Source organism: Cynocephalus volans, chromosome 2 (assembly GCF_027409185.1).
Source record: "Cynocephalus volans isolate mCynVol1 chromosome 2, mCynVol1.pri, whole genome shotgun sequence".
NCBI lineage: Eukaryota > Metazoa > Chordata > Mammalia > Dermoptera > Cynocephalidae > Cynocephalus > Cynocephalus volans.
This window is the reverse complement of record NC_084461.1, coordinates 35,430,986-35,446,934: the sequence shown is the minus strand read 5'-3', so window position 1 is coordinate 35,446,934 and position 15,949 is coordinate 35,430,986. Positions and strand designations below refer to the sequence as shown.

The 15,949-nt window shown below is 36.1% G+C and overlaps 1 protein-coding gene and 1 pseudogene across 1 annotated transcript in view; both read left to right on the top strand.

Annotated features, from left to right (window-relative positions):
• Positions 1-15,949, top strand: part of FYB1 (FYN binding protein 1) — a 121,737-nt gene that overhangs the window by 81,385 nt on the left and 24,403 nt on the right. Inside the window, exons 16-17 of the mRNA XM_063087549.1 lie at positions 4,259-4,292; positions 6,443-6,474. Of these exons, the coding sequence (XP_062943619.1) occupies positions 4,259-4,292; positions 6,443-6,474 (66 nt within the window). The remainder of the gene's footprint in view (positions 1-4,258; positions 4,293-6,442; positions 6,475-15,949) is intronic.
• On the top strand, positions 1,352-1,898 carry LOC134371004 (chromobox protein homolog 3-like; annotated as a pseudogene).

The following is a 15,949-nucleotide window of genomic DNA, read 5'->3' as shown; positions in this document are numbered from 1 at the left end:
TAAAAAGAAAGGCATAACGTAATCTAACTTTCCATACTCTGAGTAAAATATTACTTTATGTTGTTTTTACCATTTTGACACATGCTTTGTTACTTTCATACTACAAGAATTCAAAGAAAATTTTGTTTTCAAATATGATGCTTATAAACAGTTTTCATTAAAAAGTAGTGAACTTCTTGATAAAATATTTTGGTGGAGTTTTTTTACCCTGTAATACTTCAAGGGAAAATTCATTTTTTTACATTTTAATCTATAATGTCCATTGTATGATCCTAACTTAAAAAAAAATCTTTTCATGTTGAATCAATGGCAATATGACATCAATACATTTAAGTAAATTTATAACTTGTATCAATTTTGGCTTATGGGTGTCCTCTATAATTTTTTAACACATTAACTCTGATTTAAAACCAAAATTAGATCTAAAGTAGACCAAAACCAATAGCTTGACTTAATGAAATTATTTAGAGACTGTATTGAAGAGGCAATAAATGGTACTAACCTCAGGCATGCAACAAATTTTAGGCACTAACACAAGACTAACAATTCTAAAGGTTAGTAATATTAATTAGAGGTCAGCCGACATTTCCTCTAGAAAATAGCCCATATTTTCCCTTAGGAAAATTGTACAATGAGGGGCAAATACAAGGTGCTTAAGAAAAAAAATTGGCTTTTTTTGTATAAAATATGTTTTATTTTCTGCTTAACTGGGGCATCACTAGAATCCCTGGTCTGTGTTCTTCTAGTAATACTTTTGTCACATGAATGAGGACACGCAAGTGTTGACACTCTGTCACATGGCAAAAACAGCAGAGAAAGTTCTCCCATGCTGAGAATAAGAGAGCTATTTTGAGAACTTTTAGAAGTCAAGTTCCTCCTAAGTAGCCATTAGCTGCTGGCCTCTCAAAGGGAAGTTGAACACAGTTCTGACTCTGCTCAATACAATAAAATTTGAAAAGGTAAGTCTTAGATCTGTGGTATTTAAAATACTTACCTATACTACCAGAAACTGGGGGGAAGGCATAATGGAAAGTTAATGCTTAATGGGTATAGAGTTTATGTTTAGGATAACAAAATAGTTTTGGAAATAGATAGAAGTGATGATTATACCACATTGCAAATGTAATGAATTGTATGTTTAAAAATGGTTAAAACAGCAAATATTTCTTTTACCACAATAAAAAATCTTAGTATGCAAGGTTGCTTTAATATCCCAATAAAACCACTTCAAAACCCTTCCAAAGGGATGTGGTTTGAGCTTGAGGTGCACAGAGCTGGAGACGCCACAGACCCATGACCCAGAGCAGCTTAGAAGTGGTGAGTAAAAGCTGTTTAAGTCTACAATAAAAAAATGGCCTCCAGTAAAACTGTATTGCAACAAATGCGAAAGAAACAGAATGGAAAGGGTAAGAAAGTCAAAAAGGCAGAGCCTGAAGAATTTGTGCTAGAATAAGTACTGAGCTGACGTGTAGTGAACTGGAAAGTGGAATATTTCCTGCAGTGGAAGGGATTTACAGATACTGACAATATCTGGAAATCTGAAGAAAATTTAGATTGTCCAGAGCTAATGGAAGCATTTCTTAAGTCTCAAAAAGCTGGTAAAGAAAAAGATGATAGAAAAGGAAAACCTTTATGTGACGGTGAATTTGATGATAGCAAATCAAAGAAGAAAAGAGATGCTGCTAACAAATCAGGAGGCTTTGCAGAGGTCTTGATCCTGAAAGAAGTGATGAAACAGACAGCAGTGGGGAATCGATGTTTCTCACGAAATGGAAGGATTCAGATGAGGCAGACTTGGTCCTGGGAAAAGAGACAAAGAGAAGTGTCCTCAAATTGTAGTTGCTTTTTATGAAGAGAGACTAGCTCGGCATTCCTGTACAGAAGACTAAGCTCAATAATTGTTTGCATTGCTATATATATATATATATATATATATATATATATATATATATATATATATATATATATTTATTTATTTATTTATTTATTTATTTATTTATTTATTTATTTATTTATTTATTTATTTATTTATTTATTTATTTATGTGTGTGTATGTATTATATATATAAAACCTGGGTCTTGGTTTTTTATTTACTAGTGTGAAGAAATAACTACACTCTAATGAAAATCAAGTTTGATTTGTTCATTTTGAAAGTAGTATTGAGAGATATTTTGGATTCTTTTGCATCGATAACCCTGGTTACTTTGTTGTTTTTTTAACTGAAACACAATTGACTGTACATATCTATGAAGTACAGTGTTGAATATCAATACCTGTGTGCAATATGAGACTCTCAAATCAGGATCATTGGTATATTCAGCATTACACAATGTACTAATTTTTTGTGGCCCTTTACCAATTTTCGCTAATCCTTCCCTCCCCCTTCCACTTTTCCACCTCTGGTGGCCTCAGTTCTGTCTTCTTCTTTTGAAAGTTCAATGAAGTACTGTGAATATTGTATATTTCTTTCTTTCTTTTTTTATTTATTTGTTTAGTTTTTTAGCTCCCCCTTATGAGTGAGAACATGCAGTATTTCTCTTTCTGTGCCTGGCTTATTTCACTTAACATAATTTCGTCTAAGTTCATCCATGTTGCTACAAATGGCAGAATTTCATTCTTTTTTATGGTACAGTAGTATTCTATTGTGCATGTATACCACATTACCCTTATCCAGTTCTCTCCGTCAATGCACATTTAGACTGGTTCCAACTCTTGGCTACTGTACATAGAGCTACGATAAACATAGGAGTACAGGTATCCCTTCGACATGATGATTTCCATTCCTTTGGGTACAAACCCAGCTCTGCTTAGTTTGAACAAATAAATAAAAACTTTCTGTAGTTTCTTTTTTTGTCAGAAAAGAACATCTGATACCGTGGTATGTTATTTTCTCTGCATTAGAGAATGCCTTTTCCAAATGTTGGGAGAAATTTCCGTAGTCATTACTCCATCAGAATTTGTTTAACTCAAATGCCTAAGGACCACTCTGGGGTTTTTCTTTGTTTTTGTGTGTATGTATACATAAAATATATATGTAAATGGATTTCTTTTTTTTTGCGTATTTGTTTTTAAACATTCACCAAAACAAAAACCATGAGTAAGCCCATGTTTCTGAGATGCCGTCATTCTGAACAACCTAAGAAATACTTCAAGTTAAATTGAAATTTTTCCTGAAGCCATAACCTTTCAAATTAAACAAATAAGTCTATAATTGATTGGGCAATTTAAATTGCATAATTTCAAAGCAGAGCCATATCAGAATCCATATCTATAGCTACAGTCATGTAAATGCAATGGTTTATTTGAAAAATTCTTGAAAGAAAAATTTTATCACTACCAACAACCTCCCTACCCAGATGAGGAAACAAGATAAATTCTGATGTGTTTTAATTAGCTAAGAAAGTCTTAGTTAAATGAACATTTAATGATTCTTCTGGTGAGCCCTTCCTTTACAAAAATTTGAAATCCCTGTCTTGTATTGACTAAAAAGGTCATGATTTATGGAATGTCTAAGACTTGGCTCATTGAAACTTAATCAGATGGTTAGAGATGGTGGCAGTTTAGGACTTGCTGGCATAAATGGGTAAACAAACTTTCATAATCTAAACTATTGATCTGCATGTTTTTTCTTTATCCCAATTCATTCTTTACATGTAGGCTCAATCTTTTCAGCATTTGGATTACTGGTTCAGCGGAAGCCAGAAAAACAATAACTTTGTAGTAATCAAAATATTATCCAACTGTATATTGCTTACTTTATTGTAAGTACTGGTAACAGTAGTCAATAAATAGTTTTATTTTACTTTTAAAAATCCCTTCAAAAAATAAATAAAATAAAATACTTACCTATAAACTACTTTCATAATCTATGCTTACTATATTCTTCCTAAAACTGGGTCATGTGAATAACAACCTGAAAAAAATAGATTAAAGTTTGAAAGAACTGTGTGCTATGACCTACAGTTGTTTAGAGAAAAAAAATGAATATTTTTTTCTTTTATCTAAAGGGGAAAAGAGGAAAGATTGTTAATAGAGGGAAAAAGAGACATGTCAGAGAGAGAAAAGTAAGTAAGAAAAGAAGAAAGACATGAGAGAAAAGTGGACCCAAGAATAATGGGTCACATTCACAGATAAACACAATTATTCAATATATTATAGTATAATAATTATTCACTTGGATTTCAATTTTTAAAAGAAATATTGAAGATTTTTCAAAACTGTACTACTAATAAAATCTATTTCTTTTTTCCTTCCTAGATGGTTACGTCCTTCGGAATTATCTGGTGGACAAGTAAGCCCATTATCTTCTACTATAATTGTAAAAAGAATTTTGTGCTTTCCTTTAAGATTCCCAATATCATTTAAATAATGTAACCTACTGAACTATCATAAATAAATTTAAAAACAATATGCTATACTAATGTCAGTATGACAGTATCCATATAAAGTTAAGGTTTTCATATAGTGCCACTCTTTCACGTAGGCAAGAAGCTTTCTCATTCATGATTATACAGTTCATAATTTTATTTATTCATTGGGCCTCCACTCAGCAAACACTGAAGACAGGCAGGTCAAAGCCACTAACCCTTTCATTAATACTTTACATTTCACTTGCTGACTAATACAGTTGGTTGAATTAAATTAATTAGGGGCAAATTAGTGTCTGCACAACAGGTGCTAATATCACCTGTTAACTGTTATAGTTTAGCCCCTCATTGAGGGCTTTTCTTCGCCCACACCAGGCATAGTAGAGTATTATTTTGCCTTTTTTGGAAGTATGCCAGAAAAAAGATAGTAGTCAATGATTCTTCTATTCTTATGAATAAGACACTGTCACAGCCTGTCACAGTCTGGTACTAGAGTGCCATTGGAGTTCCCCAAAACATTCTAAGATTCTCTTCTGAGTAACCCAATGCAAGAAATGAACATTATCAGTTTAGGTCAGATACCAATACAAAGATTTAGCAATTCAGCATAATGAAAAATGAAGGAGGATTCATAAACTGTGTATCTATAAACAACCTGACACCAAAAAGAAAGAGACAAATCATGTCAGCACACTAGCAGAGAGTAAACAGAGAAAGAATCATAATTCCTTTGTTTTCCTCAGCGTGTTAATTGCAGGGGTAGGCATGGGACTTTTCAATAAGTTTTGCTCTGTGAAAGGTACACATTTTAAGGAAAGAATGTGTGGCAAATAATAGGAAATCTTCATCAGTTATTATCTGAGGCTGATTAAGAAAGAATTCATCCTTTAAAAAGTATACTCTCCAAATTCTTATTGCTTCAACCACCTGTGGAAGAGAATATTTCAATGTTCTTTGAGTGAACATCAGGATAATCTGTCCTCTTTCCATTTGTATCAGATTTCCATTAGCCAAACCCTCCTTCCATTTCAGAGAAAGGATCCAAACAGAAGACATAGGGAACTCACAGCATCTGCCATAGTTGGCAGCAATTTGAAAGGCCTGCTGCTGCTTCCATGATAAAACCCAGAGATAATACAGGATCCAAGAGCGGGTCTGGGCTCAGTGACAAAGCCACCTTACATTTCTGAGCTTTAGAACTGTGTCCTACATGTCAAGGCTATGTTAATATTTATAATACTTCCTATTTTATATCTTATATATCACTCTCCCTCCCATTAGACTGTAAACTGCTTAAAGTCAAAGCTTGTGTCTTATTCATATTTATGTCTCCTGGTATACAGGAGGGACTCAGTATGTTTGCTGAATAGAATATTTCACAAAGATCCAGGGCTGGGCAAAACCTAAAATAGTAAAAGTAGCTGAAACTACTATTATGCATGCTGCCTATAATCATAATTAATATTTTTTAGAATTGTATAACATAAGAACCACCATAATAACTATCTCGGCGACTTGTTCTGTAACTAATATTCGTATATTTTTACTAAGTTATAATTAGAAACATAAAAATGATGCAGGCCTTTCCTATGCCAAATATTATTGTATTTCACTGAACATTTGAATTCAAGTGAAAGTATGAATCTGGTATTAATGGATATAAAAATTCATTACGGCTTTGAATTTAGGCCCGGACGGAGTATTGCACTGTAACTGTGGTTCTTTTTGTTCAGTTCAACAAACACTTCTTGCAAAGATGAGTAAGGCATAGTCTGCTCTTGAGGCATGCTTTATTATTCTGTGTGTCAAATGAAAAATTAGATTAAGCCAACGAAAGAAGAGATATACTAAGTTTCTTCATACTAAAGAGATATATTAATTTTCATCACATTCTCTTAAGTATGAAGAGAATATTAAGTTTCTTCCCACTTATAATTGCATAGTATGTAACTTTGTACCTTTAAAAGCCTTAATTGTGTTATATAAAATCATATTAGTACCCTTTTTTCTTTATATTGCTTAAATGTTAAGAAGATATTTTCTTTAAAATAAAAATTATTTTCTACATTTGCAGTGATGGAGAGATCTATGATGATATTGCTGATGGTAAGTCTCATAAAGCACCCACCACACAGAACAGTAACAGAGAATTTATTGTTTTTACAAATACCAAAAATAGCTTGTTGGATTAATTAGAGCCTTCTAATCTGATCACAATTTGAATCACTTGAAAATGTTAGGAAAGGTAAATGACCTGGTTTAATGAGGGGGAAATCGTTTTCACACAGGACTGGAAATCAAGAAGAAACCTCTTATTTATATTCTTTGAAAACAGAAGTATATTTGGTGAATTTTTTATTGTACTGTGAATCTTAATAAGAATTCCTTTTAGGCAAATAAATATGTGTACTTGGCCAATAAATAGATGCTTAGTTCATAACCAAAAATACTGGTATTCCCTAAGCATCATATATTTCTAAATTGTGATCTAAAAAATTAATCTCAATTGAAATGAAGCACAGTGCTAATCATGTTGCCCTTTAGTCTTTTAAACTTATGATTCTTGCTGATATTTAATATTTTTAACCTCATTGAGAATGACTACCAAAACACACATTTAATTAAGTGCCAGATAAAATAAAATAATTTGGGGTCTCTTTTTGATAGAGAATAAATCTATCCAGAAGTGTTGTGGGAATTGTATACTAAACAATGAAAGTTAAATATAATGGGCTTTCATTTAACTAGTTTTTCATAAAGTAGACCAGTTCTACTTTTTAAATCCTAAACCAGAAGAATATGAATCACCAACATTTCCAAACTTGGAACACTTAAAGAGTATGTTTTATATTGCTATATTTAAATTTGTATTTTTTTCTTTCAGGTTGTATCTATGACAATGACTAGCATTCAGCTTTGATCATTCAGCTGTATTCATTAAATGCCAATATAAAGTTTAGGTTTTAATCGGCATATGTTATTGGATAGCACAGCAAATGAATGCACAAAACTACCTATTACCATTTGTTATAAAATTCTGATTATCTTCATAAAGTTTTAAAATTTTGAACCTAGAAAATGATCTCTCTGCTTAATCAATATCTCAGAAGACTGCATTAGTGAGATGTAAGAATTATTAAATATTTCATTTCTACTTTGACTAAAATTATGAAGTCACTCCTTTTAGATCGTCAATAGGCAATTCCACCCCCCTCCCCCCAAAAAAAAGGGAAAAGAAGGAAAGAAAAATCACTTGAGATGACTATCCTGTCTAAAAAACATAAGGAAGAAGCATAAAGAATACAAGGAAGGATATTTTCATACATTCCACAAGAAGAAAAACTATTGCTTGCCCCTCTAATTATGATAGTATTTTGTATTTAATTAAAATTATCTATCTTTAAAAAAGATAGAACTGTCTCCTCTCCTGCTAGTGGGTTAAATGTTTTTGAAAACTATAGTAGCAGAACTTTTGTATAAAGTGTATCCTTATTTGCTAAATGTGAATACATGTTAATTATTTAACAAGACTATGCACATCTGAGATTAAACTATAAAAGACTAATAAGTTTTCTTTTTGCAGATTCATATGCTAACAATTTAATTTTGTATTCTGTTTAAAGTACTAGAGTAGAGGTGAATGAGGAAAACCCTAAAATTATGAAGAATGGGAGAATAGACCTTGAAAATAATTAGCCCTTTATAGCACCTCTTTAGTATGAAGTTTTGTTTTTGCTTTTGCTTTCAATTTACCTCTAAAACTTTTTTTGTTTTGTTTTATTTAATTTTTTTTAACCACTTTGCTGGAAAGTGGCCAGCAGAGGGAGTACAAATTAATCAATCCTAGTGTTAGAACCAGGCCCTATTGATATATACTCATTTCAAAGCAACCCAAAAACAAAATGTGAAGCATTTGGGTTCCAAATGCTAAGAACACTAAATACCATGATAAAAAAAATGCAAAAGCCTCACACCCAAGAAAATAAAATTAGGTAATTTTTTCACAACTTCTAAAATATGAAATAAGCAAATCCTAACAGACCATGATGTGATATTGAATAAATTATTTATCCTCTCAGTTTCCTCATCTGCAAATTAACAGGATTAGACTAAGCGGTTTTTCCCAGAATGTATAAATTCTGGGGGTCTGAGGCCTCCAGATTAGAAACCACTGATCTCAAATTTCCCTCCAATTATGAAATACTTTGATATCTACTCTTAGATAAGGTTAGCCAGTATATGACCATGCAATTAATTTATTTTAATACTAGATAAAATTACTTGGTTCAAAAGAGGTTTGGTAGCAAATATACACAATACACTGACAGGATAGTTCCAGTAATTTTTTTTTTTCTGATTGAGAATAGCATAAATTCAATATAATGTTTGTTCTTAAAATTCTAAATTAAATGAAGAGAATAGTTTAGAGTTTTGGTTTGTACACCAAGAAACAGACATATGTATACACCTGTGAATGACTTATATAATAGATAATCATCTTAATATAAAAACATATATTTGAAGTATTAATTTTAATGTACTGAGTATGATTTCTTTTATAGTTTTATATATGGAATTTTGTCATGTGAGATGAGCCACAAATAAATAATATCTTCAGCAGATGAACTTGCCTTCTACTTTGTAAAAAAATTGAGGCCATTAGCCTTTTTCTCCCTTAAGTTAATCCCATGTCTACAAAAGAGTCTTTCTTTGCACTTTTTTTTGCTTCAGCCTCAGAGGATGGGGTACCTTCTGTTCAAGACCAAGCCTTCAACCAGTGGCCCTGATACTCCTATTTTGTGTTAGAAATGAGAAAACCAAGTGGAATCCCCTTCAACTCCCTGCAACTTATAACTTTAACTCATATCCTAGACTGTCTCTGTCCCAGAGAATACCCGTAAGATGTCACGCCTCAGATTCAAAGCCGCAACACCTTGGATCCCATTTCTTCCTGCCTTCTCTGGAGACTTCTTCCTCCACAATTCATTCTTTCTCATTCTCTCTCTCTCTCCCGCCCCTACCTCTCTCTCCTCACCTCTCTTTCCCTCCTTCCTTGCCTCTTCTTTATACCTAACTTCTCCAATTGTACGTATTCCCTCCTCCAGGCTTACAAACATTGAAATCTTTCCCATCTGAAAAACAACATGAAACCTTGCCTTAGACCCAAATAGATCTCCAACTTCAGATCATTTCTATCTTTCTTTTCTCATCCTATTATCTTAAAATAGTAGGGTATATGTGGCAGCCATATGAGAGCATGCCTCAAAGACCTTCAACTATGGGGAATTTAATTGACCTAAGATCCCAGCTGCTGCGCTCTGAAATCTATCACCATATTTGTGTCAAGACCAAGCTTCCTACAGGCTGCTGTACCCAGTGATTGTCTGTGTCAGGGATACTAGCATAGGCCTTTGCCTGGAAGATACAACACTCCTCCCATGGCTCACTTTAGTTTGAGGATTCCCTGACAGCCTTGATAAACATACCTTACTCTGCACAGTGTTTTGAGATGCTTCTACCCAACCATCCCATCTCCTGCCTTCATTGGGGCAGACTCACAATGCAGTCTGATGGCTCCTCCAGCCTTCTCCAGCTCCCTGCTCATTTCTTCTCACACATGTATCCGTACCCCCTAGCACCCCACCCCTCACACGCATACCGGAAGAAAATCCTTCATTTTCAACCCCATCTTGGTGTCTGCTTTCCAGAGAATCCAAACCGAACACTGTACAGCTGGAGAGTTTGTAAAAATACAGAACTTCCTCCTCAGGTCAACTGAATCAGAAACTCTAGGGAAGGAACATGGAATCCATTTGTAATTAGCTCTAAAGATGAGTCTGATGCTCGGCCAGGTTTGAAAATTCCTTGTCCCTATTCATCCTTTGCCACATTCTCAACTTAAACTCAGTCTTCAACTTATTGAAATTTGGTCTCTGCTGCAGTTACTATGAAGTCATCTCTGTGTGGTATCCCACAAGTTCCTCTAACTCATAAGACTCAAAACTGAACTCTTTAAACCAATGATCCCTCCTATAGATTCTACCTCAGCAATATCTCTACCACCCAGTTGCCCAAGCTGGAAACCAGAAGTTACTCTGTTTCTGCTTTCTTTCTCCATGTGCAATGAAACATCATTAAACAGAGCTCCCAGAAAACAAGGACTCTGTCCTATTCATGTTTATATTCCTATACTTTACATGATATTTGAAGCCCTTCATCATATATTTAAGAATGAAACAATACATGAGTGATGTATCCGCAAGGAATGCGTTAATCCTTTTGGCTGCCACTGTAATTTTTCCTTAATTGTTTCAAATTCCACCACAAGTTATGTAAACTGATGGCTGAGAAATGCCTATTAGATTTGCCAGCATGTAGATCATTGGAGACCTCAGAAAGATTCACCGCAGCAATCAAGGCCAAGCTGATTGCAATGGTGTCACCTGTTGGGCTCTCTGGAAACAGATGCTGGGATAGAATTCAGGCTAAAAGTTGTCTCTTCAGGATCAACATTGGTGAAAGAAAGAGGGAAAAGCCTGACAGCTTCAGCCAACCAGACATGAACTTCCGGAGTAAATGCTGCCCATCAGTTATCTTCCTTCAGGCCAAAATATCTGGCCTTTTCAGACCACCTTGCTCATTACCATATATGGGTCCCCCTGGGAAGGGCATGACCTTGTACAAAATGACTCTGGAGCCGTGGCAGACCTGGAAGGAGCAGACAGATGAAGGCTGTCTGCAGACCACCCTCCCTTCAGTGACAGCAATTCCTTCCTTGAAGGGGGTCTGGCGACCCATGTCCAGAAATGTGTTGAGAGGTGAATGACAGGTTAGACACTTGAGACAGTCAACGTAAACACCTCTTCCCAGAAATTTTAATATAAAAATGAGGAACATGAGATAAGTAATAAATATTTTCCATATGGGAAAATAAAGTGATGGAAGGTCTTATTTATTTTGCTTTGGATAAGAATTTGTTGCCTAAGACTGAAAAGATTTGAGCTTATTCAAACTCTGATGGGAAGGAACCTATCAGCTTTTTTATTTCAGGGAAAATAAAAAATATAAGAAAAATAAGGAATAATAATCAAGGATCTAAGTTCCTGAAAACAAATTACAAATTTTTTTTCTAACAAATTATTTCTTACCACATCTGTGAAATGCTAAGCATTGTTCTGGACATATCAGAAGGACTTAAATATTACTGATTATTATTACTATTATTATGATTGATTTTGAAATATCTGCTGATATTGCCTATATTGTCACAATCATCACACATCCTTAAGGGTTTATTTTAGTAACTAAATATGTCACTCCACCTTCTGTTTGAAATTATCAGCTAAATTACGTAAACTTAAACAAGATTCTAAACTTTGCTAAAACTCAGGATCTTCATTTATAAAATATGAAAGTAAATACTATTTTGGATTGTTGTAAAAATTAATTGAAACAGGGTACTTAAGCATTTTGTATGGTGTTTGACACATGTTAATTATTATTATCATCACCCTGCTTGGTAGTTTGCTATTATACATTCTGAATGTGTCAACTCGATGGAATCCTATTAAGCACTATTTCAAAGATGGCAAACTTTCTGTGTGTCCCAGTTGTTTGCCTGCTGATATTAGAGAGTAATATAGAAACATATAAGATTAAACACAATAAATAAAATAAATAATAATAAAATAAACTTGTCAGGTCCCATTCTTACATGAGTATTAGGTTACAGTGTGACACATCTTTTTTGTTTGGTATTTCCTGCAACTACAGTATAGGCAGAAAGTCAACCTGGCTTTTATAATGCAGACATCTATCATCTAATTCAGTGACAGTTTTCATTCTGTTTCCTCAGGGAAAATACTAGGCTGTATGTATGCCCTCCTAAAGTAGGCTGGGGCATAGTCACCATCTTCAGCTTTATCTGCAAATTTGGCAAAGTAATAGGTGCTGAACAGGTACCTCTCATCTTCAGGGGTTCATCTGAATTCAGAAATTTCTCTATAGCTCTCTCCCTGGCAAATTGAGTTAGAAGAATTTTCAATGTCAGAAAGCATATTTAAACACCAACCTATTAATGATTCTCCTACTCAGTTTAGGTAATGATTCAGTCAGAGTTCTTGGCTGGAAGCAACAGAAATTAACTACTGCCCTTGAGTAACTCACTCATGAGTCCAAGTCCCTGGAAAGAGAACTCCATTGACTGTTCTTAACTCATGTTTCTGCCCACATGGTAGGATTAGGAAGGGTCCTAACCCTTCAGCTCCCATCATAACAAAAAGTCACCTAGAATTATCCTCCTAAACATGACTACGCTCAAAACTGGAAAGATAATTTTCCAATTCAAAATTCAAAGTGCTATCAAAGATAGTAAACTTGATCTCACGAATGAAACAGCAAGGTATCTAAAAAAATTTTTTTGAAGACCAAGGTATGCTCTGTTTATGTATTAAACACATTGTAATACTTTTTTTTCTCTCATTTTTCTTGAAGAATTTGGTCCTCTATCGTTCCTTGCTCACTTTTGATAGACACATTGGTAGAAGAATGGTTTTTGTCTTACAAGAAACACCATAGTGCCAGCATGATGATAAATGGCAACTTATAATTCAGCTTTGGTGTGAGAACAATAGAGAATGGTGGAGGTTGTGGCAACTGTAGAATATAAACGCTGTCTGCAGGAGTGAGTTGCTGATTATGTTGGATATCTTCTGTTTGCCCTCCAGACCCCCCTCTCCAACCTTCTCCGTCTGCTCTGTGCCTCTCAAACCTTTCTGCACTGCCTCAGGAGGCTCCCTTGACTTCTAGCTTCCAGTATCATTTGGCCCATGGGAAACACTAGCAGTCAATCAGAGGGACAGAGGGAGGTTTGTGTATTTAGTCTCTCAGTATCCTCCTGGAGGGGTCACCACAAGCTGGCTGTGTTCTTCCCCAAAGGTCACAGCTCTGTCAGGCTTCTCCACATTGTGCTGGCTCTCGGGGTTCCAGTGCTTCACCCTCGCCTTGGTCCTTGGGGGTCGCATCCAGTCCTGTGATTACCAGCCTTAGGGGACTGCTCATTACCTTGAGGTTTCCCTACACACTCTCCACACATCTGTAAACAATCCCTTTATTAAGCCTTCCTCAAATTTCCCAGTTAGAGATGCCATTCATCCACACCTAGGACCTACTGATAGATGAGGGTACTTCAGAAAGTTCATGGAAAAATAGAATTGAAAGAGAAAAGAGAGGGAGCTAATTCTCCGGCTGCTTCTTATGAAGACAGTAATCCCAGTGGTGAAGGTTCCACTCTCAGGACCTCCCAAAAGGCCCCACCTCTGACTACGATCACATTGAGGATCAGATTTCATCATATAAATAGGGGGTTGGGGGACACAAACATTCAATCCATAACAGTTGGTTTACCTAGAAGCAGAGCTTGAGACAGAAATTCTTGTGTGAGGGATTTGTTGAGGGACTGTGAGGAGTGAGGAATCAGAAGAGGGCATGGGAAAATTTGGGCAAAGACTAGGATTCAGCTAAAGCCCAGCCTCAGCCTGAGTCCAGGAGGAATTTCTGGAGCAGGATTGGCAGCACTGAGTTACACCACCTTGAGACAAGAGAGCTTTTATATCCTCCTAGTCAGTCACTGGCTGCTGTAGGCCTCCCTCTTGCCCAGCCTCAATCTCCTACAAATCTCTGGGCAACATTGCTCCTTTGCATTGAGAGCAATTTTCTGGAGTAAGTTGCAAGTGTGATCTGTAGCAGCCAACTCTTACAGCCGCTGAGGGACAGGTACACCTGCCAGTAAAAGTTATCAGGGAGACATTAGAAGGAAATTCCTGCAGAAATAGTGGTTCTCTCATCTAACAGGAAGAGACATAAAAGTGTATATTTCATGGACCCGACCCTGAAGCTAATCCTCCCCACGTCATTAAGGGGTTGTCCTGGCTTGCCAGGGTCCTATCAGCATCCTGAATCATTTCAGCTGCAACACCACCTAAGTAATAAAATTGATACTGGGTAAGTTGTGAGGTAGTTGAAAGGTGAGCCCATTTATTGTTTTTCTTTGTTTTTTACTCTTATTTGAATGGTAAAATTACCAATCTCGGTATTTAAGTCAATTTCATATACATGCAGCACTGTCGTCATCATCTTCACCATATGTTAGCACTTATTGAGTGCTTACAATGTGCCAGACACGGTGCTAAGTGCCTTGTGAGCCTTTGTCTTATTTAAACCTTATAACAACCCTTCCAAGTAAGGCTCATTTTACTACAAAGAAATGAGGCCTAGAGATGATATATGATTTGTTCAAGTAACCTGGCCAATAAGGCTTACACTCCATGCCCAAAGTCTTAATTGTGCTTTCCGTGTGTGTATGATACACACTTCTCCCTAATCTTCCTGAATAATCTAATGAACAATAAAGAAAAGCATAAACATTATCAGTGAGACACAGAAATCAGAAATTGGGAAAATTGTTGGTTCTTTTCCATTATGATACATATGACAATCAGAAATATTAGTATTGAATAAGGTTAGTAGCTTAATTTCAAAAGAGGGAGTTATATGACTAATATATAAATTCAATTAATGTTAGGTGGGACTACAAGCTGCAACGTCTATAATAACTTCAGAAAGATAATGACTACATGTTGTGATTGACTGTTTAACAAACATATCAGAGTTTACATATCCAGAATAATATTTCCTTTAAAGAAGTCAATATGGACTTCTGGTCAAGATGGCAGAATAGACGGTCCCCTTTCTCTCCCACAAATCAACCAATTTACAACTATAAAAATGTAACATCAGCCAGGCTGGGGCCACTGGGGCTCATGTGAAGAGGAGGAGAGACTTATGGAACTCACAAAGGCAGGAGAAACCACTAAAAGAGAAAGAAAAAACTGCTTTCAGCATTTCGGGCTGCGGCCACTTTAATGCTGGAGCACATGGAGCAGGAGCTGGCAGAAGCCACAGCTGTGCCCTTTAGATGGAATTACTTGGAGGCGGAAGGGGAGAAGAGGACTTTGGTGGCCCCTGAGACAGCAAGACAACTAACAGGGTTCCCGTGGACCCACACAGGAGCGAGGAGCCAGAACAGCTGAAAAGGGGGAGCCATTCAGAGGCAGGTGAGTCATCATAAGGGATGAGTGCAGGGCCCGTCCCATGGGAAGTGTTTGGAGCATGGGCGGTGGTAGAAACGGGCCCACCAGGAGGACACTGGGGCACAGCAAGGACAGCCAATCCACCCCCCAATCAGCACAGGACCACTCAGAGGAGACTGATCGGGAATGCAGAATTGCATGGGGTGCAGTTTGATGAAAAAACTCAGGCCCAGATCAGAATTTCTACACAACCCAGATACATCAAGTATCTGCAGAGCCAGAAGTACCTATAAGGTCAACCATTAAACCCTGAGCTGCACAAAAAGTCTTCCCTAGGGAAACAGCAGCAAAGCAGCAATTTACCTCAACCACACAGCTCAAGTACTGGTTCCCACAGGAAGTTCCCCTGTTTTAGAAGCAAACAAAGGACAAAAACTTAGTTCCGGCCCAGGCACACCATGAATGCTTTGGGGTCCACCAGGGGACATGAG